Source organism: Taudactylus pleione, unplaced genomic scaffold (assembly GCF_031769625.1).
Source record: "Taudactylus pleione unplaced genomic scaffold, aTauple2 ptg000095l, whole genome shotgun sequence".
Lineage (NCBI taxonomy): Eukaryota > Metazoa > Chordata > Amphibia > Anura > Myobatrachidae > Taudactylus > Taudactylus pleione.
In genome coordinates, this window is record NW_028284497.1 from 2,035,385 (window position 1) to 2,061,890 (window position 26,506).

The window sequence follows — 26,506 nt, forward strand, 5'->3', positions numbered from 1 at the left end:
CTAACTTATTTAGAATCTTGCAACATGTTTCACAGCTCAGACGCCCGAAGGAAAGTTATAATTTGGTGCCCCCCCTAAAAAAAAGGGAAAATAAATATGGTGCATATCTATACTCTACAAATCCAGAAATTCTACTTTTTCCAGGTTTTTAGTAGAGGTAAATTTCAAGTTCAGGTAATTCTTGCTAATGTATTCTAGAAATTCTATTTCAAGTTCAGTCAAGGTATCCACATATTCTTTTCAAATACACAGTACTTCATCTATATACCTGAACCAGTCCCCCAGGTCTTAATATGGGATGTTGGACTTGATGCGACATTGATCTCCATCGCTGTCCTGCGAACCTGTATATTGCATGGCCCCTCACATCAGCAGTAATTGTGCTCCACTATGAAATTGATACACTCCATGCTAAACTCCACTTGTTTTAGGAGGATGTTGGATTCTGTTCTTAGCTTATGTTCAATGGTCGATGATGGTGTAGACTGATGTTATGTCACTGGTTACCAAATTATGTCCATCCTTCCATTCTGTTTCTTTAAAAATCTTCAGTATATCCATGGAGTCTCTTACATGACTCCTTTGTTTCTTCACCAGTAGTTGGATGAACTCCACACAAGGGCACCTAACATTTGGTAGCTAATGCCCGGCTGCTTATTTTTTAATGTTATGACTACTATTGCAGCAATGTATATAAACTAGGGGTGAGCGGGTTCGGATTTCTGAAATCCGAACCCCCCCGAGCCACCCGATCCGAGTCAGATCCGAGTCAGGCTCGACTTTTCCCGCCTGACTCGGATCTGAAATCGAGGCAAAACGTCATCATCCCGCCTTCCGGGTCTCGCGGGTTTTGGATCCTATATAAGGTACCCGCATTGGTGCCATTTTCTCACTCGGCTGTGGACAGTGAAGAGGGAGGGTGGGAGTTTGGGTTGGCTGGGCTGTGTAGTGTAGTGTAGTGCAGAGTAGTGTTGTGCTGTGCTGTGCTGCGCTGTGCTGCTGTTGTCCACTACTTCAAAGTCCATAGGGGCTGGCTGTGTTGTGCTGTGCTGCTGTTGTTAATAGGGGCTGTGTCCACTACTTCAAAGTCCATAGGGGCTGGCTGGACTGTGTTGTGCAGTTAGTTCTCCATAGGGGCTGTGTCCACTCCAAAGTCCTGTGCAGTGTCCCAGTCCTAAAGGGGTGCTGTAGTGTTGTCCAGGGGGTGCTCTGTCCATCAGGGGTGCTCCCCCCAAGTGCTAAAAAAAATATATTTTTTCTGTGTTTGTGAATTGTGTGCGCAGAGCCGCACGTGCATCAACAAAGTAGTGCCAAGCGGGCGCCTGTGTTATAAGTAAAGGGCCGGCTGGCTTGACCGTTAAAGGGTGCTGTAACCCCCAAAGTACACTCCAGTCCAAACCAAAAAAAATAAAAAATTTTCTGTGTTTGTGAATTGTGTGCGCAGTAGCCGCACGTGCATCAACAAAGTAGTGCCAAGCATGCGCCTGTGTCATAAGTAAAGGGCCGGCTGGCTTGACCGTTAAAGGGTGCTGTAACCCCCAAAGTACACTCCAAACCAAATACCAAATATTTTTTCTGTGTTTGTGAATTGTGTGCGCAGTAGCCGCACGTGCATCAACAAAGAAGTGCCAAGCGTGCGCCTGTGTCATAAGTAAAGGGCCGGCTGGCTTGACCGTTAAAGGGTGCTGTAACCCCCAAAGTACACTCCAAACCAAATAACAAAATATTTTTTCTGTGTTTGTGAATTGTGTGCGCAGTAGCCGCACGTGCATCAACAAAGTAGTGCCAAGCGTGCGCCTGTGTCATAAGTAAAGGGCCGGCTGGCTTGACCGGTAAAGGGTGCTGTAACCCCCAAAGTACACTCCAGTCCAAACCAAAAAACAAAATATTTTTTCTGTTTGTGAATTGTGTGCGCAGTAGCCGCACGTGCATCAACAAAGTAGTGCCAAGCGTGCGCCTGTGTCATAAGTAAAGGGCCGGCTGGCTTGACCGTTAAAGGGTGCGGTAACCCCCAAAGTACACTCCAAACCAAATAATAAAATATTTTTTCTGTGTTTGTGAATTGTGTGCGCAGTAGCCGCACGTGCATCAACAAAGTAGTGCCAAGCGTGCGCCTGTGTCATAAGTAAAGGGCCGGCTGGCTTGACCATTAAAGGGTGCTGTAACCCCCAAAGTACACTCCAAACCAAATAACAAAATATTTTTTCTGTGTTTGTGAATTGTGTGCGCAGTAGCCGCACGTGCATCAACAAAGTAGTGCCAAGCGTGCGCCTGTGTCATAAGTAAAGGGCCGGCTGGCTTGACCGTTAAAGGGTGCTGTAACCCCCAAAGTACACTCCAAACCAAATAACAAAATATTTTTTCTGTGTTTGTGAATTGTGTGCGCAGTGGCCGCACGTGCATCAAAAAAGTAGTGCCAAGCGTGCGCCTGTGTCATAAGTAAAGGGCCGGCTGGCTTGACCATTAAAGGTTGCTGTAACCCCCAAAGTACACTCCAGTCCAAACCAAAAAACAAAATATTTTTTCTGTGTTTGTGAATTGTGTGCGCTGTAGCCGCACGTGCATCAACAAAGTAGTGCCAAGCGTGCGCCTGTGTCATAAGTAAAGGGCCAGCTGGCTTGACCGTTAAAGGGTGCTGTAACCCCCAAAGTACACTCCAAACCAAATAACAAAATATTTTTTCTGTGTTTGTGAATTGTGTGCGCAGTAGCCGCACGTGCATCAACAAAGTAGTGCCAAGCGTGCGCCTGTGTCATAAGTAAAGGGCCAGCTGGCTTGACCGTTAAAGGGTGCTGTAACCCCCAAAGTACACTCCAAACCAAATAACAAAATATTTTTTCTGTGTTTGTGAATTGTGTGCGCAGTAGCCGCACGTGCATCAACAAAGTAGTGCCAAGCGTGCGCCTGTGTCATAAATAAAGGGCCGGCTGGCTTGACCGTTAAAGGGTGCTGTAACCCCCAAAGTACACTCCAAACCAAATAACAAAATATTTTTTCTGTGTTTGTGAATTGTGTGCGCAGTAGCCGCACGTGCATCAACAAAGTAGTGCCAAGCGTGCGCCTGTGTCATAAGTAAAGGGCCGGCTGGCTTGACCGTTAACGGGTGCTGTAACCCCCAAAGTACACTCCAGTCCAAACCAAAAAACAAAATATTTTTTCTGTGTTTGTGAATTGTGTGCGCAGTAGCCGCACGTGCATCAACAAAGTAGTGCCAAGCGTGCGCCTGTGTCATAAGTAAAGGGCCGGCTGGTTTGACCGTTAAAGGGTGCTGTAACCCCCAAAGTACACTCCAAACCAAATAACAAAATATTTTTTCTGTGTTTGTGAATTGTGTGCGCAGTAGCCGCACGTGCATCAACAAAGTAGTGCCAAGCGTGAGCCTGTGTCATAAGTAAAGGGCCGGCTGGCTTGACCGTTAAAGGGTGCTGTAACCCCCAAAGTACACTCCAAACCAAATAACAAAATATTTTTTCTGTGTTTGTGAATTGTGTGCGCAGTAGCCGCACGTGCATCAACAAAGTAGTGCCAAGCGTGCGCCTGTGTCATAAGTAAAGGGCCAGCTGGCTTGACCGTTAAAGGGTGCTGTAACCCCCAAAGTACACTCCATACCAAATAAAAAAATATTTTCTGTGTTTGTGAATTGTGTGCGCAGTAGCCGCACGTGCATCAACAAAGTAGTGCCAAGCGTGCGCCTGTGTCATAAGTAAAGGGCCGGCTGGCTTGACCGTTAACGGGTGCTGTAACCCCCAAAGTACACTCCAGTCCAAACCCAAAAAAAATATATTTTCTGTGTTTGTGAATTGTGTGCACTGTGGCTGCACGTGCATCAACAAAGGAGCAGCGCCAAGCGTGCGCCTGTGTCCCATAAGTAAAGAGCCGGCTGGCTCATTTCTTAAAGGGTGGTGTAACCCACAAAGCTCACTACTCTCCAGCAAAAATAAAAAAATATTTTCTGTGTTTGTGTGCGCTTTAGCCGCACGTATATATCAATATAACATAAATGGAGGACCAAACTTTCTCAGATAAAAATAAAATATGGAAAGTTCAAGAACCACTTCCTCCTAGTGCTGTTGCTGCTGCTGGGAGTTGTTCATCATCCCAGAGAGGAAGTAGGAACACCACCACTTTTACTAAACAATTGACCCTCCAACAGTCCCTAGTGATGAGGATGAAGTACGACAGCAGTCATCCTGAAGCAAAAGTATAACTGAGGCCTTGACTGCTATGTTGGTGTTATACGTGGGTCCGGTATCCGCCATTAGTGCAGTGGGATTTAGACAATTGATGGAGGTAGTGTGTCCCTGGTTCCAAATCCCGTCTAGATTCCACCTGCATCCTCAAAGCAGCAGCGACAAGCGTGCGTCTGTCTGTTAAAGGGTGGTGTAACCCTCAAAGTGTGCTCCACAAACAATAAAAATATTCTTTTTTTTTCTATCTTTGTGAATTGTGTGGGCTGTAGCCGCACTTGCATCCTCAAAGCAGCAGCGACAAGCGTGCGTCTGTCTGTTAAAGGGTGGTGTAACCTTCAAAGTGCTCCAAAAAATAACAAATATTTTTTTTATGTGTTTGTGACTTGTGTGCGATGTAGTCGCACGTGCAGCAACACACTAGCAGCGCCAAGCGTGCGCCTGTGTCATAAGTCAAGGGCCGGTTTGGACATCTGGTCCGGACTGAAGGACGTGCCAACAATTTCTGACAAGTCTACTGTCACTGCATATGATACTGTCCTCAAAGCAGCAGCGACAAGCGTGCGTCTGTCTGTTAAAGGGTGGTGTAACCCTCAAAGTGCGCTCCACAAACAATTAAAAAATTCGTATTTTTTTTTCTGTCTTTGTGAAATGTGTGGGCTGTAGCCGCACCTGCATCCTTAAAGCAGCAGCGACAAGCGTGCGTCTGTCTGTTAAAGGGTGGTGTAACCCTCAAAGTGCGCTCCACAAACAATAAAAATATTCTTCTTTTTTTTTCTGTCTTTGTGAAATGTGTGGGCTGTAGCCGCACCTGCATCCTTAAAGCAGCAGCGACAAGCGTGCGTCTGTCTGTTAAAGGGTGGTGTAACCCACAAAGTGCGCTCCACAAACAATAAAAAAATTCTTATTTTTTTTTCTGTCTTTGTGAAATGTGTGGGCTGTAGCCGCACCTGCATCCTTAAAGCAGCAGCGGCAAGCGTGCGTCTGTCTGTTAAAGGGTGGTGTAGCCCACAAAGTGCGCTCCACAAACAATAAAAATATTCTTCTTTTTTTTTCTGTCTTTGTGAAATGTGTGGGCTGTAGCCGCACCTGCATCCTTAAAGCAGCAGCGACAAGTGTGCGTCTGTCTGTTAAAGGATTACATCGGTGACAGCATCCAAGTAGGCATGTCAGACAGTCCGTACCTGTACTGGCAGGAAAAAGAAGCAATTTGGAGGTCCCTGTACAAACTGGCTCTATTTTACCTGAGTTGCCCCCCTCCAGTGTGTACTCCGAAAGAGTGTTTAGTGCAGCCGGGAACCTTGTCAGCAAAAGGCGTAGGAGGTTGCTTCCACAAAATGTGGAGAAGATGATGTTCATAAAATGAATTATCAACTCTTCCAGGGAGACCAGCCTCCAGAACGTACAGAGGGACCTGTGGTTGTGGATTCCAGCAGGGACGAATTAATACTCTGTGAGGATGAGGATGTACACAACACTGAAGAGGGTGAGGAATCGGAGGATGAGGACGACATCTTGCCTCCGTAGAGCCAGTTTGTGCAGGGACAGATTAATTGCCAGCTTGTTTTGTGGGGGCCCAAACGAACCAATCATTTCAGCCACAGTCGTGTGGCAGACCCTGGCGCTGAAATGTTTGGTTTGTTAGTGTGCATGTCCTGTTTATACAACATAAGGGTGGGTGGGAGGACAATTCCATCTTGCACCTCTTTTTTTTCTTTGCATTATGTACTGTTTGGGGCCTAGTTTTTCAAACTGCCATCCTGTCTGCCACTGCAGTATCACTCCTAGATGGGCCACGTGTTTGTGCCGCCCACTCGTGTCGCTTAGCATAGTCATCCAGCTACCTCGGTGCAACCTTTTGGACATAAAAACACTATTGTGAGGTGTGAGGTGTTCAGAATAGACTGGAAATGAGTGGAAATTAAGGCTATTGAGGTTAATAATAGCATAGGAGCAGAAAAACCCACAAATTCTGTGATTTTAGCTGTTTTTATGCTTTTTAAAAAAAAAATACAGATCCAAAACACAAAACCCAGAACCCAAAACACGGAAGGGTGGTTTTGGCAAAACCAATCCAGATCCAAAACACGAAGAAAGATCCAGATCCAAAACCAAAACACAAAACACGAAAAGTGGCCGGTGCACACCCCTAATATAAACTATATTCTTGTCCTGCATTGGTTTGTACTGTAAGTTGCTGTGTTTCTGTTTGCTCATTTGTTTATTTACTTTGTGAGGTGCTGCGGAACCATAATAATACCTCAATGTATTTGGAGATTTTTTGCGATTAAGGAGCCAATATCTGATATGATAGGTCTTCCAGGTGGGTTTTTAAATATTTTTGTGGAGCTTTGGCAGCCAGTATATTTCTAGTGTTTTGGGGCTCTTCTGGTGTCTATACTCTGAATTAATTTTTTTACAAGCCCTTCACATTATGCCACTTTGTACTGCCCCTTAGCTCACTTTATGTCACAAAGTGCCCCAAGTTCAGTGCCACACTCACCTGGTCCGCTTTCCTCAATTAGACTCAAAATTCTTTAGCGGGCTCCTGCAGTAGCTTCTTCACACAGTCACACCACTCGTTCACACTGAGGGCCAGATGTACTAAGCTCTGGAAAGTGATAAAATAAAGAGTGATAAAATAAAGCTATCAGCCAATCAGCTCCCAACTGTCATTTTTCAAACACAGCCTGTAAGATGACAGCTAGAAGCTGAGTGGCTGGCAGTGTATCACTCTGCACTTTATCTCTTTTCAGAGCTTAGTACATCTCCCTCTGAGTGAGTGGTGTTTGCTCCTGCGGAGGATGTGTCTTTTCTGTGTCTGACCTGGGCAGTGTGTGTCTGGGGCCAGGGCCCCAGACACACACATGTTTTCTTCGCTGCCTTGCCCATTTAGGCCAGTGTGTGTTCGGACTGGGCCATTGTATGTCCATGCTGATAATGCTCGTGGACAGTGTCAGTTAAAAATCACAGATGTAGTACAATGGTTCCTCTACTAACTGCTGGATTAAAAACCTTAATAGCAGTGTTTAGCAATCCCATATGATCAACATGAAATGTAATTTTATGTGCAGGTGTGTAATCCCTTTTATGAAATAGCATCTTTCAGTTTTTCAAAATAGATTCGTTTTATTACAGTTCATAGTACAGCCCGACTAACTTTATATGTCTAAAAAGTGACTTGGAAAAATAAAGCTTATAAAACTTGGGTGGAGACAAGGATTACTGATCTTCTTTATAATAAAAACAAGTACAGTATAAGCATTAGCTTTTAAAACCTGAACACAATTATTCATCCAAAGCTTGTAAAGTTCTCAACTACCTGTTCCAAGACCTTTATGTACAGCTGCTCTATTGTGATGAGCAGTACTGTTACTGGATTTCATTCCCTTTTAACATTTTGGTTATTTTTTGTCATTACAGTTAAGTTAAATCTATACCTCAGCGAAACAGTAGCAGATCAGTATTTCCGATGGAGACCAGAGAGGTGAGTGTCTTTTTATTTAAAGTAAATTAAGAATACAGAGCATTACACATTGGTTCTTAAATAATTATATTGTACAGTGATCAACAAATGCAACAGTTGTTAGCTTTTATTATCATTTCTGTGCTTGAAAAGACATCTTTAATCAAATTAGTTGATATAGCTGATAACACACATTGCACCATTATTAACCTATTACATAAATAACTCCCTCTATCTGCTTGATTGTTCCTTAATGTATAGAAAATGTGCTATAATTGTACAGGTATTATATGCATATATTTTTTTAACTTATTCTTGTCTTCCAATCATATGATGTTTCATCATTGCAACTGGGCATCCTGTCTTCTCAGTGTCTTGCTAAGTACAGTATAAGGCAATAAATCTATTGAAAGCATCTTAGCAAAGTTCTAAATGGACTCATACATTATTACATTTAATAGTGCAGCATAAAAATACATTTAACTAATTATAAGCTGACATCTCAGAACCATTAAGCGTGCACTGCTATCATCCATTAATGAAGCCGTGATGTTCAAAGAACCATTGCAAATTCCATTTCCATTCTCTCAAGCTAAGTTCCAGCAACTATTAACCACCTATTGGCTGATAGAGGCTTAACAAAACAAAGCCATCCTAGCAATATACTGTATCTTTCAGGGAATGCTTGCTGCTAGCTCAGCGCTATAAGCACTGGTACAGGTTTTTGGTTTGATGAGGCACTTTTAGTTTTATTATTTACAATAGTTAATAATATACGTGCTGATGATCATCATGTTTTAGACAACATCTTTCGGAGCAGCAGTCTGTACGGGTTGGGTATTGGGTGCCGGAAGTCAAAATCCCAGCTGTCATAATCCCGACACAGGCATCCCAACAGGGCTAGCATACCGACACTTGTTGTTCAGTATGGTAACCCTCTCCCTACCCTAACCCTCCCTCTTTGGTGCCTAACCCCAACTTCCCCCTAGTACCTGAACCTATCCTCCCCCTCCCCGCACCTTAAACCACCCTCCTTAGTGCCTAATCCTAACCCTCCCCCTAGTGCCTAACCCTAGCCACTAAACCTAACCCTCCCCTCACCCCGTTACTTACCTTTAGGAACCCAGCCGTCAGGATGCCGGTGTTCTTATTGTGATATGCGTTGGGATTTCGGCTCAGATAATATCAGCGCCGGCATCGCGATAGCTGAGATATCGACTATACCCCATCTGTACACCACCTGATTTATGTGTAGATGCTCTGACTGTAAACAACTTGTGTTTGCGTGCCCCAGGTCTGCATCCAAAGGCGTTGGGGACCACAAGTGCAAGTTATGCTTAACTCAAAATCACACTTTGTTGTTATTGCATCTACACAGCAAATCAAATTGCATTTTTGCATCCAAAATTAGCCCTTATGTCACAGACAAACCCTAATTCAGACCCTATATCTGTAATTTTACATGTCTGGGCAGACAATGATGTAAATTCATTGCTAACAATATCATTGCCGTTTTTAATATCAGTCTTGCGCTTAGTAAATTTACCACTTAAATTCAAATGATGCCAGAGAAAAATGGGAAATTCTAGTTCAAATGCAGATCGAGGAGCTTATGTTTGGAAAACTTTGCTGTTCTCTCATAATTATAGTATGTGCTACTTACCTTGTACTTGTAAATACTGTCATTTATTTTCCAACAGAAAAAAATCAACATTGTGTATAAGACATGTGATCCTTCAGAGTAAGTATGGCCTGCTGACATGCAAAAAGAAACACTAAGGTTATGATTTTTTTTGGGGGGGGAGGTGGGTGGGTGTAATGTTTTAGTTTATTTTTGCTGGACTTTAACAAGCATTCTCTTGGCTATGATTTTTCTTCTAATAGAAGTATTTCTTTTTTTTTTATGTGTATCTATTTGACAAATGTTACAAGTACGGATATTCCTTCCAGCATGATAGTAACAGTGAATGACTGGTGCTAACAATAAACCAGGAGATAACTGAGGGCTAGTAAAAAAACATTATGTAACATACACCATAAGGGCAAAGTGATATTTATGCACTACAAAACAGTCAATATTCAAACAAAACAAGACCAGCTCTAGGTAAACTGCTAAACATCACTGTAATATAAATCGTAGGCCTGAGCTATCCAAGTATATCCACGAACAGTGTCGGACTGGGGCATGAAGGACCTACTGGGGGAATGCAATGGCCTATACCATGCTTAAGGGGTGTGGCCAGCCACTGGAGGGTGTGTGGACAGCCACTTCAGAAGCTTGGCTAATCAGTAGAGAGGACATAGAGAACATATTAGCTACTATAGTGCATGGCATGGGTTCCATTATAAATACAAGGTGTTTCACTTGCTAATGGCCCCATAGTTTTCCTTAGAACTTTTAAAGCATCCAGGCCAGCTGTTCACGCATGCGCGTAGTGAAGGCCAGATGTTCACCACCCTAGTCAGCAGCGCCGTCCAAAATTCAAATAGGGGAGCCACACCAACTACCAGTGAGGATGCCAATTGGTGTGGTGCCCCTATTTGAATTTTGGACTGCGCTGCAGCCCCACCTCTGGATGTCCATGGAGGAGGCTGTCTGAAAATGCCATAAGCAACAGTGCAGAAAGTGAAAAACAGACTACTGGCCTTCCCGCAGAAGTCCTACCACAATAAGCCATGAAGCATAACATCTTTAGCGTTCGCCAAAGGGGCTATGTCATCCTTTCTGGCTTTAACCAGTAGTGGTAATCTGAGATTACCGATGTTTGTCCCATCATTATTCTCGACAACTTTAGGTGGCGACAGTGATGCGGTCCCCATTGATGGCAATGGGGAGCCAGCGCTGCCTTTCCTACTTCAGTGAAGCCTTCCAGGCACTGCCAAGTCCCGTGTCATGAACATAAAACAAGACCTCCATCGCTGCCAGCAGCGCAGCGGAGGACCTCGCAGATGAGGAGGAGTTTGCTGGACCTCGCCGGAGGGGTAAGTATTGGTAAATACCAGTAAATTTTTTACTGGTGTTTTCCTTCGTTGATAAATGGAGCCCTGAAAGAGAAAACAATCAGCAGGAAATTGAGACTGTAACTCCCAATATGTTGGGTAAATCTTCCATAACATGGAGCGATGCATTCAAGCTGGCCTGGATGCTAATGGCGAACAGTTTCAATACTTGCTATGACTTCCTCATGTTACTCATAGACCAAGGTATGTCTGTGTCACATTTCACTAAATTATGTCAATTACTTTAATAGTTATAAGAAAAACTTTGGTGCCAATAGCCTGTTTATATAGTAAATACTGATAGTGCATGCATGATAATGTACCAGATTGATAGCAGAAATATACTGTAGTAAATATACCATAGTCCTGAGAATTAAGTCTAACATGCTCAAGCTCTACTGCTTTTCGATGTTTGCAGTTTGTATAGGAAGCTGTTCAAACCATATAGGAGCACTCGTATAGATTTTATACTTAGTGACACTGCTCCACCAGGTAACTGAACCCCTAATAGAGTAACAACGTATATTTCTAGTGTTCAGTCTGGAACCTGACCAGTGGCGGGCTGGGCCTGGGGGCAGGGTGCCATGTGCCCCCGGGCCGCAGCGTCATGCGGGCCGCGGTGCAGACTGTGTCACTGTGACACAGACTGCACCGCGTGTGTAGCGCTGACCGGACGGAGTTCGGTCAGCGCTACACAGCACAAACACACAGCCGCCAGAGCCGGCAGCTGTGTGTTTGCTTTAGCAGCTGATGAGTCAGACAGACTCTCATCGGCTGCTGCTCCCACTGCCAGAGCCGGACATCTTCCGGCTCCCGCAGTGGGTAATGGGAGTGACGCGTCACTCCCATGACGCGCCACTCCCATAATGCAAAGCGGCGGACGGAGGAGCTGATCTCGGCGGCGGGACCAGGAGCAGAAGCGGGTGTCAGGTAAGTGTTTTTCTACTTCAGGGTCCATAGGGTATCCACAGGATACCTTGGGGGTATAGGTGTGACGTCAGTCGCAGGGCACCAAAGAGTTAAGCTTTCAGCCTCCCAGGATGCACTAGGTCCCCCTCCTATACCCCGCCCCCGGGCCAAGGCACCTCAGTTTAGTTTGGTGCCCGGCCGGAGTCGGGTGCACCTGTTGGAGTGGGGGCTAGAAGAGCCCCTGAAGCTTTTTCTTCATGCAGCTGTGGCTGCACATCTGGATGAACAGCATGGACAGTCAGTCCTGACGTCCATGCTGTCTTCCCTACACCCCGCCGGTACCAGAACGCCGGTACTGATCCGGGGATGCTGGTGGGCGTCTGGGGTCACAGCTAGCGGTGACCCCAGATGCTCCGGACCATGGCCGGATTCAAGGGGGACAGAGGTAAGCAGCGGGGTCCCGCGGTGGGTCCCCGCTGATCACATGGTCCTAAGTTCCCAGGCAGGGGGCTCCCTGGGGACTGGCTGCAGCGTGGAGCCAGGCGACCAACCTGCGCTTCCACTACCCCCTGGGACAGCGGACCGCAGCAGAGCGGTAGCGCTGCGGCGTCCCAGGGGTTAAATGCATGCCAGGGGAGCGCGCCTTCCCTGTCTCACAGCCGGCGCCTCCCCCGCTGCACACAGCCCTCTCTGCATGCTGCCGACTGGTCCTGTGGCAGCGCTCCTCCCCCAGGCCAGCCTCCTCTCTGCTCCTCGGCGGCCATCTTCTCTGCAACGCATGGTGAACGCTGCTGGAAGTCTGGAAGGAAGCATCGTGGTCTGGGTCCCCCCGCATACCTCTCCTCCGCTGTGGCTCAGGTCTGTGTATGCAGCGCTGTGTCCTACCAGGCCCTGTGTCTGTGTAGTTGAGTGATCAGCGCTGTTAGTGCAGGAATTGTTATTTCTCTGCATTGTATGTGACTGTGCTAGCGCTGCCTGTAACTTTTCTTCTCTAAACTGTCAGCTTTATTACTGTCCCTGTTCTTTCTGCTAAAGCCCTTGCGGTGCGGTGCTGCAGGGTGGTCTCTCGCCTATTTAATACTTAATTGGTGAGAGAGGTCACATACGTGGTGCCATCATGTCTGAAAGTGATTTTCCCCTCCGGCTACAGTGTACCACGTGCAAAGTACCGTTAGCGGAGGGGGAGGGTAGCGCGGAGGGCCTTTGCCGGCAGTGTTTGTCCATGGCGCGGCCTATTACGGTTACAGCACCGGTACAGGAGCCGCCCTGGGCTTGTTTCGCTCAGGCGTTAACAGCTTTAGTGGGCCAGTTAGCTCCGCAGCCCGCGTTTACTCCGATGGGTTTGTCCCAGCAGTCTGTGGTGTCGTCACCCATGCAGGGGTTCCCACGACAATTGGTGGTACCCCACAGTCTCCCTATTTCCCCGCTCCCGGGTTCTCAGGAGCCAGCGTGGGTTAACTCCCTGACGAGTTCTGTACAGCACTTGTCGGATGTGTTGCAAGGGGAGTCTGTGATGCGGCCTCATAAAAGGCCGGTGGCGTCTCTGTCCGCTCCTTATGAGGATGACGAAGGGACGTCTGATGATGGGGAGATTCTGGATCCTTACGATCAGGAACCTCTCCATACTAAGGACGCTGATGCTAAGTCCAAAGTATATATTCCTGGACATATTCGGGCGGTCCGCACAGCCTTGGTGATTGAGGACGAAGTTCCCCCAGCGGCTAAATCTAAGTATGCCTTTTTCAAAGATGTGAAGGGCGATGCCACAGTCTTTCCTCTTTCGGGTCAGTTGGTGGACCATTTAGAGGAGGCGTAGAAACAACCTGGCAAAAGATACCAGCCGCAGAGACGCCTGGCGGTGGCTTATCCGTTCGCGGATAATTATTTTGCTAAGTGGGAATCCCCTCCACAGGTGGATTCTCACGTGACCCGTCTTGTCCGTAGTGCCACATTGCCGATGCCATCCATGTCCTCCCTTAAGGATGCTACGGACCGCAAGGTAGAAATCTGCCTGAAGTCCGCTTATTCCCTTGCAGGGGGGGCAGCACGGCCGGCTATGGCCATTTGCTGGGTTGCCAGAGCGATGGAGCGCTGGGCGGATTCATTAGAGGCTTCTTTTGAATCCGACTGTCCGGCCGAACAGGCGGAGTTGATTGGCAATCTCCGTGATTCGGCCACCTACATCAACGAGGCGGCTCTAGACATTAGTACTCTGGTGTCTAGAACTTCTTCAGCAGCGGTAGCTGCTCGTCGCACCTTGTGGCTGCGATCCTGGAAGGCGGACGCAGATTCCAAGAAAGGTCTGGAAGCGTTGCCGTTTACCGGAGAAGTTCTCTTCGGTCCGGATCTGGATAAGATTGTGGCCACGCTGGCGGCAGCCAAATCTGCTTGTCTCCCGTCAGCCGCTGCTCCTTCTGGTTCTGGACCATTGTCCTTTTGGTCATCTAGGGCCCAGGGCAGGCCCAAACCACAGTCATTTCCTCGACAGGCTGGCCCTAAGAAATCGGTCAAGCCCCGGAAACAGGCATGGAGTACCAGACGTCCGGCCCCCAAGCCAGATGACAAGCCTGCGGCCTGACGGTCCGGGTCTCCCCTTGGGGGATCCCAGGGTGGGAGGCCGCCTGCTGCAGTTCTCCCGGTGTTGGTCGTTCACTACGACAGACACTTGGGTTCTGGAGGTGGTCTCCCACGGGTACGCCCTCTCCTTCCGGCACAGACCCCCGGCTCGATTCTTCACCACGGGTCTACCATCAGACCGGAACAAGGCTACGGAGCTGCGGAAGGTATTGCACACTATGCTCCAGGCTGGAGTTATAGTGCCTGTTCCATTCTCCCAGAGGGGCCAGGGTTTCTATTCAAATCTATTTTTGGTACAGAAACCCAATGGGTCATATCGTCCGATTCTCAACCTCAAAGCACTCAACAAGTCTTTGCGGGTCCCGAAGTTTCGGATGGAGACCCTACAGTCCATCATTCTGGCGCTGGAACCTGGGGACTACATGGTGTCATTGGACATACAGGACGCTTACCTGCATGTCCCTATTCTTTTGCACCATCAAGAGTTCCTTCGGTTTGCAATCCGCAGTGACCACTTCCAGTTTCGGGCGTTACCTTTTGGCCTGGCGACAGCACCACGTGTTTTCACCAAGGTGATGGCGGTCATGGCGGCTTCTCTGCGGCTGCAAGGAGTCCGCATGTTGCCGTACTTGGACGACCTGTTATTGGTGGCAGGATCTCCAGAGCTCCTGTTACACCACTTGGACCTGACCATTGCACTGCTGCAACGGCACGGCTGGCTAATCAACTGGCAGAAGTCCACTCTAATCCCGTCTCGGAGGATTCTGCATCTTGGAGCCTTATTGGACTCGGGACAGCAAAGGATCTTCGTGACGGAGGACAAGATCTCTGCTTTACAGTCAAGGGTGCGCAGTTGTCTGCACAGCCGCCGGGTGTCCTTACACTCGGCGATGAGGTTACTGGGCTCCATGGTGTCAGTGTTCGACATGGTGGAATACGCCCAGTTTCACTCCAGACCTCTGCAGCACCTGATCCTGTCCAAGTGGAACGGGCTGCCTCAGTCTCTGAAGTTCCAGACGATTGTGCTCACCCCGGAGGTTCGCCTGTCCCTTGCGTGGTGGTTAAAGACGACCCACCTCAACAAGGGACGTCCGTTCTGGGTTCCAAATTGGGTCTTGTTGACAACGGACGCCAGTCTTCGGGGCTGGGGAGCAGTTTTGGGTCCACACTTGTTCCAGGGCAGGTGGACGCCGACAGAAGCGGAGCTTCCAATAAATATCTTGGAACTCCGTGCGGTCTTCAATGCTCTCCTGCAGGCACAGCGGTTTCTCCAGGGTCACCCGGTGCAGGTCCAGTCGGACAATGCTACCACCGTGGCCTACATAAACAGGCAAGGAGGAACTCGCAGTCGGGCGGCTCTCGTAGAGGTCTCTCAGATCCTGGTTTGGGCGGAGCGCAATCTTCCGGCCATATCAGCGGTCTTCATCCCGGGAGTGCTAAATTGGGAGGCGGACTTTCTAAGTCGCCAGGACATTCATCCAGGGGAATGGTCCCTGCACCCGGACGTTTTTCAACTACTGGTGGACAGGTGGGGTCTTCCAGAAATCGACCTCATGGCATCCCGGCACAACAACAAGTTGCCGGTGTACGGGTCTCGCACAAGAGACGAAGGGGCGTCTCTGGTGGATGCTCTGTCCGTCTGGTGGACGTTCAGGTTCGCATACCTGTTCCCTCCGGTCTCCCTTCTTCCACGGGTAATCCGGAAATTCAAACAGGAAGGAGGGACGCTCCTGTTTATAGCTCCCGCGTGGCCCAGACGGCACTGGTTCTCAGACCTTCAGGGTCTGTCCGTGGACAGTCCTCTGCGGTTGCCGCTATGACCGGACCTTCTGTCTCAGGGTCCTTGTCTTCACCCGGACCTGACTCGGCTGTCTTTGGCGGCGTGGCTGTTGAGACGGCCATGCTGAGGTCCCGGGGGTTTTCCAGCTCTGTGGTGCGTACCATGTTACGAGCTCGGAAACCGTCTTCCGCGAGGATATACCATCGCGTGTGGCATACGTTCTTCCAGTGGTGTCGACCGAGAGGTTATGCACCGCGGGAGTTTCGTCTGTCTCGGATTCTCGCCTTCCTGCAAGCGGGACTAGATCATGGGCTTCGCCTTGCTTCTTTGAAGGTACAGGTTTCGGTCCTATCTGTCTGGTTTCACCGTAGGATTGCTACAATCCCGGATGTGCGCACCTTTATGCAAGGTGTTCTCCGTATTCAGCCGCCCTTTGTTCCACCTGTGGCGCCTTGGGATTTGGCTGTGGTCCTGAGGGCTCTCCAAGGACCGCCGTTTGAACCACTGGGCTCAGTGGATATTAAATGGCTAACAGCTAAGACTGTTTTCCTTCTGGCCGTTGCTTCGGCCAGACGTGTTTCTGAGTTAGGGGCTCTTTCTTGTAGACCCCCTTTCTTGGTTTTTCATGGGAACAGGGCAGTGCTCCGCACTCGGCCCGAGTTTCTTCCCAAAGTTGTTTCCCAGTTTCATGTTAACGAGGAAATAGTTGTTCCGGCCTTTAACTCACCGGGTCTTTCCGTGGGTGAGGCCTCTTTGGATGTTGTGCGGGCCTTAAGGACTTATGTTGACCGCACTTCTTCGTTTAGGAAGTCTGACGCTTTGTTGTCCTCTATGGCTTCTGTAAAAAGGGTTGGCCTGCTTCAAAGCAAACTTTGGCAGCCTGGATCCGTATGGCTATTTCTGAAGCTTATCTTCATGAAGGCCTACCGGTCCCTCCTTCTCTGAAGGCTCATTCCACTAGGTCTGTGGGTCCTTCGTGGGCAGCTCGACGTGGTGCCTCGGCAGTTCAGATCTGCAAGGCTGCTACGTGGTCTTCTGTCCATACCTTCGTGAGGTATTACAGGTTTGACACCTTCGCCTCTCAGGATGCTTCCTTCGGGCGGCGGATTCTCCTTTCTGCACAGGAGCGTCCCCACCCTTAAAGGATACTGCTTTGGGACATCCCCAAGGTATCCTGTGGATACCCTATGGACCCTGAAGTAGAAAATATGAGATATGGTAAGAACTTACCCTTGTTATCTCTATTTCTACGAAGTCCATAGGGTTCCACAGGACTCCCGCCCTGTCGCACCTGTGCTGCAGATGGGCTTTGCTCTGGTCACCGGTTTTCCGTCTCCCTCTGGTGAGAATGTGATTCTTGTATGTGTCCAGATCTTTGTTCTCTCTCTTCCTTCTCCTCCTCCGGCCTATGGCTTGGTAACTAACTGAGGTGCCTTGGCCCGGGGGCGGGGTATAGGAGGGGGACCTAGTGCATCCTGGGAGGCTGAAAGCTTAACTCTTTGGTGCCCTGCGACTGACGTCACTCCTATACCCCCAAGGTATCCTGTGGAACCCTATGGACTTCGTAGAAATAGAGATAACAGTTCTTACCATATCTCATATTTTTTTTATTTTTTTTATTATGTCTCTGCTGTGGGGGGGGGGGTGGGACTGGGACTACTGGGAGCACTACAAGGGGGGGTCTACTGGGAGCACTACAAGGGGGGGACTACTGGGAGCACTACAAGGGGGGACTACTGGGATCACTACAGGGGGGGAATACTACTGGGGGCACTACAAGGGGGGGACTCCTGGGAGCACTACAAGGGGTGGGACTACTGGGAGCACTACAGGGGGGGAATACTACTGGGGGCACTACAAGGGGGGGACTCCTGGGAGCACTACAAGGGGGGGACTACTGGGAGCACTACAGGGGGGGAATACTACTGGGGGCACTACAAGGGGGGGACTCCTGGGAGCACTACAAGGGGGGCACTACTGGGAGCACTACAGGGGGGAATACTACTACTAGGGGCACTACAAGGGGGGGACTACTACAGGGGGCACTACAAGGGGGGGACTACTACTAGGTGCACTACAAGGGGAGGGGACTACTACTAGGGGCATTGCATAGAGGGGAGGGGACTACTACTAGGGGCACTACGTAGGGGGGAGGGGACTACCACTGGGGGCACTGCATCAAGGGACCACTGCTGGGGGCTCTATATAAAGGGCAATAGTGGGGGTACTGCATAGGGGGAAGACTACAACTGGGGCCACTATTTAAGGGGCACTGCATAAGGGTTACCACTACTGGGGGCACTATATAAGGGGCTTACTACTGGGGGCACAAGGGGCACTGCATACGGGGGATCACTACTGGGGACACTACTCGAGGCCTGCATAATGGTGTCCTCCTGTGGCACAGGGTGGCACTGCATATGGGCACTACGACAAGGGGCTGCCCCTAATCTTTATTTTTACCTTACATTAATCCCATATGGACCCACCTCCTCCCTAGAACACTTGAGGGGGGGGCGCCGTAGCACGCACGTTCTTTCGGGAACCCTGGCTACACGCTACTCCTCTGCCAGGGCCGCCTGCATGCATTTGCCCCCCAGGCTAAAAGTTGCCAGCCAGCCCCTGAACCTGATCCCTAGAAAGCTCACCTTCTAGAGGAGCCAGTGGGGCCCACCGGGGATTTCCTCTGTTCCCCTAGTGGCCAGTCCGACTCTGTCCACTTAGAGGGTTACATCCCTGTCATAACTGTGCTTGTGAGTTGAGTCTATGGAGCTTTCATGGAAGCTAAGGGCTACAATAAAGCCACATAGGAACTCATTAAAAAATAATTGCAGCTGTGACACCGCAATCCTCTTATCGCTTTCACCATGATGATAGCATAGGGCTATGAATAAAAAAAAAAGTTTATTTAATGAAATAACTAAATAAAAAACATATTTTGAAATATATTTTAACAATTATTTTGATATGTTTTACACTATTAAATAATTTTCCATTAACATGGAACTGGAAGCTGAAGTCCTGGCTTCCATCACCATTGTGCAGAACCCCCCCAAGAATGGCTGATGAAAACGTAAAAGTTCTCGTACAGTTACCAGCCAGTAATTTCATGGAGCTGCTTCTTGCTCAGCTACCACAGCAGCCTCTTCTTGTTAAATTAAAGAGAATATTTTCTGACGCTGCACAATGAGTTATAAAAATATAGTACATAGACTGGAAGCAAAGAAAATTTTTAAAACACAATTCTGATTATCTATCTAGAACAGTGGCTCCCAAACTTTTTTGAATCACGGCACCCTAGTGCATCAGCATTGCCTTCATGGCACACCTAAGCCAAAAGTTTGTTATTTAGAAATTCAGAGAAAATTTTGTGAAGTAGTAAATTGTGCTTATCTGTCATCCTTAGGTTTGGTTATATAGTGGTGTACAGGTTTGTGCTCCTTTTTGTGCAGATATTTAAATTACATTGACCATATAGAATTTGATTTGGTGCTGGACCACCAACCTGATGCACCCCTGCAAGTGTCCTGAGGCACCCCAGGGTGCCACGGTGCACAGTTTGGGAACCACTGATCTACACTGTAGCATTACATGTAACTAAGTAGCGACTATCTATTTTAGTTATTATTTTGTTTACATCGTTATATCTTTTTTTCTTTTAAGGAATCCCCTAGCTCCTTATGCACTCAACATATCAGATGGGGAGACATTAGCTATTAAAGCAAGGCAGAAAAAAGTGTCAACAGCTCTTCAGAAACTGGGTATTAATGCTACAAAGGTAAATGTCTTGAGTTGTTATCTTTCAATTGCTGTTAGCAGTTTTCATTGTGCAGAACAGAAAATAAATCACTGCAATAGAATATTTATGTGTGGGAACATCCATTCCAACCTCCAACAAAATTGTAATCACAAATAAATGATATATGCACTTGCATTTAATGCAGATATCAGACAGTTACAGGTGGAAATATAGGGGGGCCTAGCGCACAGTAATGAAAACCAGTAATATGTGACAAAAATCAGAAAAATTAGGGGGTAAATATGTCAGTGTTGTGAGAGAAAGAGGTTTACTTATCTATGTTTTACAGTGCGTTTACTACTGACATGAGAAATAATGTTTTTTTTCACAGTAAATACTGATAACTGCATGAGTCAATTACTCCACCATGTCCAGTTTAATAAAGGCCACTGTTAGTGGCAGTTGTATGGCATGATGTGTTTATCTGGCAAGCACTGGATAAAGCAATATTTGAATGTCACAGGGTTTTTGAAGATCCTCGTAAATAAGATGGATGCTTTCATGGCAGCAGTATACCAATTTCCAATGTTTCTTTTTCCTTTTTTAGTTTGTTTGTTTTATTTTTTGTTCCCCAGTAAAATGACTAGGAAAGGTCCTGTAATGGTTCCAGGTACATGACACTGAATTCCCAAAAAACACACTCATTAACCAAACCTCAAGCCAGAATAAAAATCCAGCATCAGATTTTAGTGCAAATAAACTGTTAGATTTTTAAATAGAAGCAGAAGGCACATTTGCAGGTGTTCTATGGTTTTCATATTGGAAAGCTCATTATGGGTACAATTCTGTGTGATATCCTGCAATCGCGAGGTATCACTTTCTTGTGTCTGGGAACTGTGCTGGTGCAGGAGACTGCAGCCCTCACATCCTCTGGGGAGCAAAGAACTGACAGTTGGAGAGAGGAGAGATGAGTGTCAGTAACTGTCAGTAGGCGGAGGAGAAGCTCCCTTATCCTAAAGTGGCAGTTGTCTGAAACGGCAGGCAATATCAGAGTTTAGGCCTGTATCTTGAGGACAGCAGCTGAGAATAAACTGGTGGCTTCAGGCTGAGAACTCCTAGTGAGAGAGAGAGACAGCTGTCACAATTTGATAGAGAACCTAAGTGAGAAAAAGAAGCGGAAATGATAAACTGCAGAAGTTTGGAGATCCCAGTGATATTCCTGCTGAGGCTGGAATCAGAGGCTAGAAAGTTCTAATTATTATACACAACAATTGTCCAAAGTTCCACATTTAGAACCCATGTAGTGGAATTATAAACTGGGTTTAGTAAATTGTGGTGCCACAAAATCCCCGATCTTTACTCAACTACTCTTGACACGAAGGTCCTGTAGGGAGTAGGACACACCCCAAGCAGAGAGACAAATACCTGCAAACAATATGCAGACAGTAATGCCACACAGAAATTGGGGACACTATTGAATATCAAATTTTGTTCCTTTATAATAAACTCCTGCCCTTTGTTCTTCTGCTAAAAAGGTCTGCCAGGTCTTTTTTAAATAAACTTTGCAAACTCATACTGTAGGTAGAGAGCAGCCACAAGAAAAAATTTAAACATACAGAAATAACCCTTTACACAGGGCTTTATTCAGAGGTGGACACTAATCCCATTGTGGCTGCGTCATACAAAACAGTTATTAGAAAATATGATAATGTCACAGCTGTGGGGATTTGTACAGAGACACCCATCAGTGGCGTCTCTGATCTGCCGCTTGCATAGAAATATAGACTATTGTTCACACATCAGTCACACCATTGATCTTCTGAGCAACCCTGTGGAAGTCACCCACCAGAGTCTCTGCAACTACCATTGCGACGCAGTCGCAATGGTCGTGACACGCCTGCATTTGACTCGGTATTCCTCCCCCCATGACCTCTTACAAGTGGTCACTGACTACCAAACACTCAAATCCTCACTGTGATCACTGTCAGTAATCAATGATAGCATATGTGCAGTGTTACTGTGCTGCATGCGCAGTACTAAAATCGACATGCTTAAGAAAGCAATCAATATACTACAGCTAGAGTATACACTATTCTGATCAATAAATGCCTATAAATGTTATAAGTTAATATCTAATTCATAAATAAGATTTGATTCTCTTCAAGAGTCTAACTAGTGTAACCATACAAGTACACATGTACATTTACAAGTTTAATCAGTTCGGTACCAGACTTGGGGTGGTGCACATATTGTTTTCTTTTCTGCTGTGGATGGTCATTGGATTCTGTGGACAAACCCTGTTCCTGTAGTATAAACAGTCCCTCATGCATTCAAGACCTCCTAGTCTGTGGGTAAGTTTTAGGCATGATTCCTGCTGATTCACTAGCACTGTAGTCAGTGGCGGGCTGGGCCGGGGGGCAGGGCGCCATGTGCCCCTCGGGCCGCAGCGTTATGAGGGCCGTGGGCCGCGGGCAGTCTGTGTCACTGTGACACAGACTGCACCTCGTGTGTAGCGCTGACCGGACGGAGTTCGGTCAGTGCTACACTGACAAACACACAGCCGCCGGCTCCGGCAGCTGTGTGTTTGTTTAGATGAGCAGCCAATGAGAGTCTGTCAGACTCTCATTAGCTGCTGCTGCACCCATCTTCCGGCTCCCGCAGTGGGTAATGGGAGAGGCGTCATGACGTCATATGACGTTTCTCCCATAATGCAGAGTGGCCCGGCCCGGGAGGACAGATTCAGGTAAGTGTTTTTTTTTATTTTGTTTTTTATATTGGGGGGGGCGGGGGAGGACTACTACTACTGGGGGCACTACAAGTGGGGTGGGGGGACTACAACTACTGGGGGCACTACAAGGGGGGGAGACTACTACTACTGGGGGCACTACAAGGGGGAGGGGACTACTACTACTGGGGACTACTACTACTGGGGGCACTATAAGGGGACTACTGCTACTACTACTGGGGGCACTACAAGGGGGGTGGGGGACTACTACTACTGGGGACACTACAAGGGGGGGGCTACTACTACTGGGGGCACTACAAAGGGGGGGACTACTACAACTGGGGGCATTACAAGGGGGGTGGGGGTACTACAACTACTGGGGGCACTACAAGGGGGGGACTACTACTACTGGGGGCACTACAAGGGGGGGACTACTACTGGGGGCACTACAAGGGGGGGACTACTACTACTGGGGGCAATACAAGGGGGAGGGGACTACTACTACTGGGGACTACTACTACTGGGGGCACTATAAGGGGACTACTACTACTACTGCTGGGGGCACTACAAGGGGGAGGGGACTACTACTACTGGGGACTACTACTACTGGGGGCACTATAAGGGGACTACTACTACTACTACTGGGGGCACTACAAGGGGGGTGGGGGACTACTACTACTGGGGACTACTACTACTGGGGACACTACAAGGGGGGGACTACTACTACTGGGCACACTACAAGTGTGGGACTACTACTGGGGGCAGTACAGGGGGGGACTACTACTACTGGGGGCACTACAAGGGGGGGACTACTACTAATGGGGGCACTACAAAGGGGGGGACTACTACTACTGGGGACACTACAAAGGGGGGGACTACTACTACTGGGGACACTACAAGGGGGGACTACTACTACTGGGGACACTACAAGGGGGGACTACTACTGGGGGCACTACAGGGGGGGACTACTACTACTGGAGGCACTACAAGGAGGGGACTACTACTAATGGGGGCACTACAAAGGGGGGGACTACTACTACTGGGGGCACTACAAAGGGGGAGACTACTACTACTGGGGGCACCACAAGGGGGGGACTACTACTGGGGGCACTACAAGGGGGGGACTACTACTACTGGGGGCACTACAAGGGGGGGACTACAACTACTGGGGGCACTACAAGGGGGGGCTACTACTACTTGGGGCACTACAAGGGGGGTACTACTACTGAGGGCGCTACAAAGGGGGGGACTACTACTAGGGGCACTTCAAGGGGAGGGGACTACTACTAGGGGCACTGCATAGGGGGGAGGGGACTACTACTAGGGGCACTACATAGGGGGAGGGGACTACCACTGGGGGCACTTCATCGAGGGACCACTGCTAGGGGCTCTATATAAAGGGCAATACTGGGGGTACTGCATAGGGGGGAGACTACAACTGGGGCCACTATTTAAGGGGGCATTGAATAAGGGTTACCACTATTGGGGGCACTGCATGGGGGGGTGGACTGCTACTGGGGGCACTATATAAGGGGCACTGCATGGGGGGGTACCACTATTAGGGGCACTATATAAGGGCTTACTACTAGGGCACAAGGGGCACTGCATAGGGGGGATCACTACTGGGGGCACTACTGGAGGCCTGCATAAGGGTGTTCTCTCCTGTGGCACACGGGGGCACTGCATATGGGCACTACGACAGGGGGCTGCCCTAATCTTTATTTTTTACCTTACATTAATCCCATATGGACCCGTCTCCTCCCTGGAACACTTGAGGGGGGGTGGCGCCGTAGCACGCATATTTTTCGGGCACCCTGGCTACACGCTACTCCTCTGCCAGGGCCGCCTGCATGCATTTGCCCCCCAGGCTAAAAGTTTCCAGCCAGCCCCTGACTGTAATAGAGTTACCCTTGTAAGTGCTAAATGCAGGGCAGATACTGTAAGTACAAAAAGTACTTTTTTTTTCTTTTCAACAGTGTCGCTGACACTGTAATGTAGCATTTCACAAGATACACCCACAGATTATAAACATGCCATGTGTTATTTTAGTAAACAGAAGCTGCGTGTGCGTCCTATTCGTAGTTGCACAAAAAGACACTTGGTGCTGCCAAGTCACGCCACGACAGGGTGCGACTAGAAGGGTTGTTTAATGCTCAAGGAAGTAAGATGTATGTGGACACATCTGTACTTAAAGCCATGCAACCACAGAGTACCAGTAAACAATAATAGTTCTTGGAAAAGGGGCTGTTACAGGCAAAGCACTTGGCAAGTGGGTGCTGTAAGCTCACGGCAGGCACTCATAACACTCATGTGGGCAGTGTTAATTGTTCATATACATAATTATAAGTTATTAATGCAAACCATCACATAAAAATAATCTTACACCATTAATTATATTCAATTGAAAATTTAACAGGTGTGTGACATTCAATTGAAGATTAAATGGGAGTTTTCTGTGTCCACACAGTAATTACATAGACACAGTGGGCCTGATTCAGACCCGCTCGCGAGCGCTGAGCACTCGCAAGCGGGTCGATGTTGCCCAAGTGTCTGTCGTGCACATGCGCGAGACCCGAATAACGACGGCCAAGCCTTTGTTATGGGTCTCGCACCAAAAGGGGCCTGCTGTCGATGGTGATTGACAGCACGCCCCCTTTGGTGGGCATGCTGGGGACGTGGCTGCCCAGATGAAGGCGTTCCCATGGGAACGCCTCCTGTCTGGGGCCGGCCCCACTGACATCACTAGTGATGTCAGTGGGAGTGCTTTTGGCTCTGATACCGCAGGGTCTCGTCGCAAGCCCGATGGTCAGTAATAAAATTACCACATAATTATTTTTCATTTCTTGCTTTCTTTTCTTTCATGTGCTACTACAGCATAATTCTTTTTTTGTTGCTGCAGGATAAAGAACCTCCCATAATTGCAGTTCTGGGATCTGGTGGTGGACTTCGTGCAATGGTTAGTCTTCTGGGTACTCTTGGTGAACTAGCCAAAGAAGATCTCTTAAATGTCATAACATACGTCTGTGGCACCTCTGGATCAACCTGGTATGTATATATCATTGTAGTAGCCATAGAGTCCTAACAAGACATGAGTGAGAGATAGCACTGTTCTCCCCCCCCCCACCCATCTTGATATTAGTGTTATTCCGTCCTCCACCCCACTATAACTATATATCTATATATCTCCATCGGCTGAGCCCTAACACTCCAAATCCAATGTGTAGTATCCTGCTCTGGTGCCCTCCTAGAGAGTCGGCGCCCTCACAGTACAGCAATATATGTAGAAATGCGGCACTCATTGATGTTGTCCTGAGGAAGGGGATATGGTCCCCGAAATGTTGACCAAATAAATCACCCTGGCATAGGATTCACTTTTTGATTGAAAAGACTCTGAGTGCCGCCTTTCTCCACATATTGCTGTATAATATATATCAGTCCCGATCTCAGTGACCGGTTCGCTCACGTGCACTGCGATGCATATGCATGCGCAGAATGAAACAATCGCCCAATTGCGTGCTTAATCGCATTTGCATACGGTAGTGAATCAGGCCCTCTGTACCCAACCAGTGCCCGCGACACACCCACGACACTCCCATAAGACGCCCATAAGGCGGACCATCTCCAAGTATCCGCTTAGCTACCTCCCTGTGACCATGCCTCTCCGGTGTGCCTTAATCACAACTGTGACTGTGTGTGCATGGGCTCTGGATGCATGTTTAGAAAAACACTGTTCTATTGCATCTGCTATTGCCAGTGTGTCCACCATTGTCACTGCATCCAACTCAGAATCAGGCACCTCATGTTTCAGATGAGGATTTTTCAAGGAAATTTCTTATTTGACTTAGCAAAAATATCAATCTATTTATAGTTGAATAACTGTGATTCCCAACCTGTATTCCAGGACCCCTTGATACCAGGCTCAGGGGTTTATTTACTAAGCAGTGTTAGGAGACAGAGTGAAAAGTGATAAGAAAGTGATAAGGTGCCAGCCAATCAGCTCCCAACTGTCATCTCACAGGCTGTGTTTGAAAAATGACAGTTGGGAGCTGATTGGCTGGCACCTTATCACAGACTTATCACTTTTCACTCTGTCTCCTAACACTGCTTAGTAAATAGACCCCTG

General features: G+C 48.0%; 1 protein-coding gene across 1 annotated transcript in view; it reads left to right on the forward strand.

Moving 5' to 3' along the window:
- PLA2G4C (phospholipase A2 group IVC) overlaps nucleotides 1-26,506 on the forward strand; it is a 69,046-nt gene that overhangs the window by 13,824 nt on the left and 28,716 nt on the right. The window contains exons 2-5 of the mRNA XM_088469893.1: nucleotides 7,611-7,674; nucleotides 9,354-9,394; nucleotides 19,583-19,697; nucleotides 25,283-25,428. Coding sequence (XP_088326019.1) covers nucleotides 7,660-7,674; nucleotides 9,354-9,394; nucleotides 19,583-19,697; nucleotides 25,283-25,428 — 317 coding nt within the window. The 5' untranslated portion in view covers nucleotides 7,611-7,659. The remainder of the gene's footprint in view (nucleotides 1-7,610; nucleotides 7,675-9,353; nucleotides 9,395-19,582; nucleotides 19,698-25,282; nucleotides 25,429-26,506) is intronic.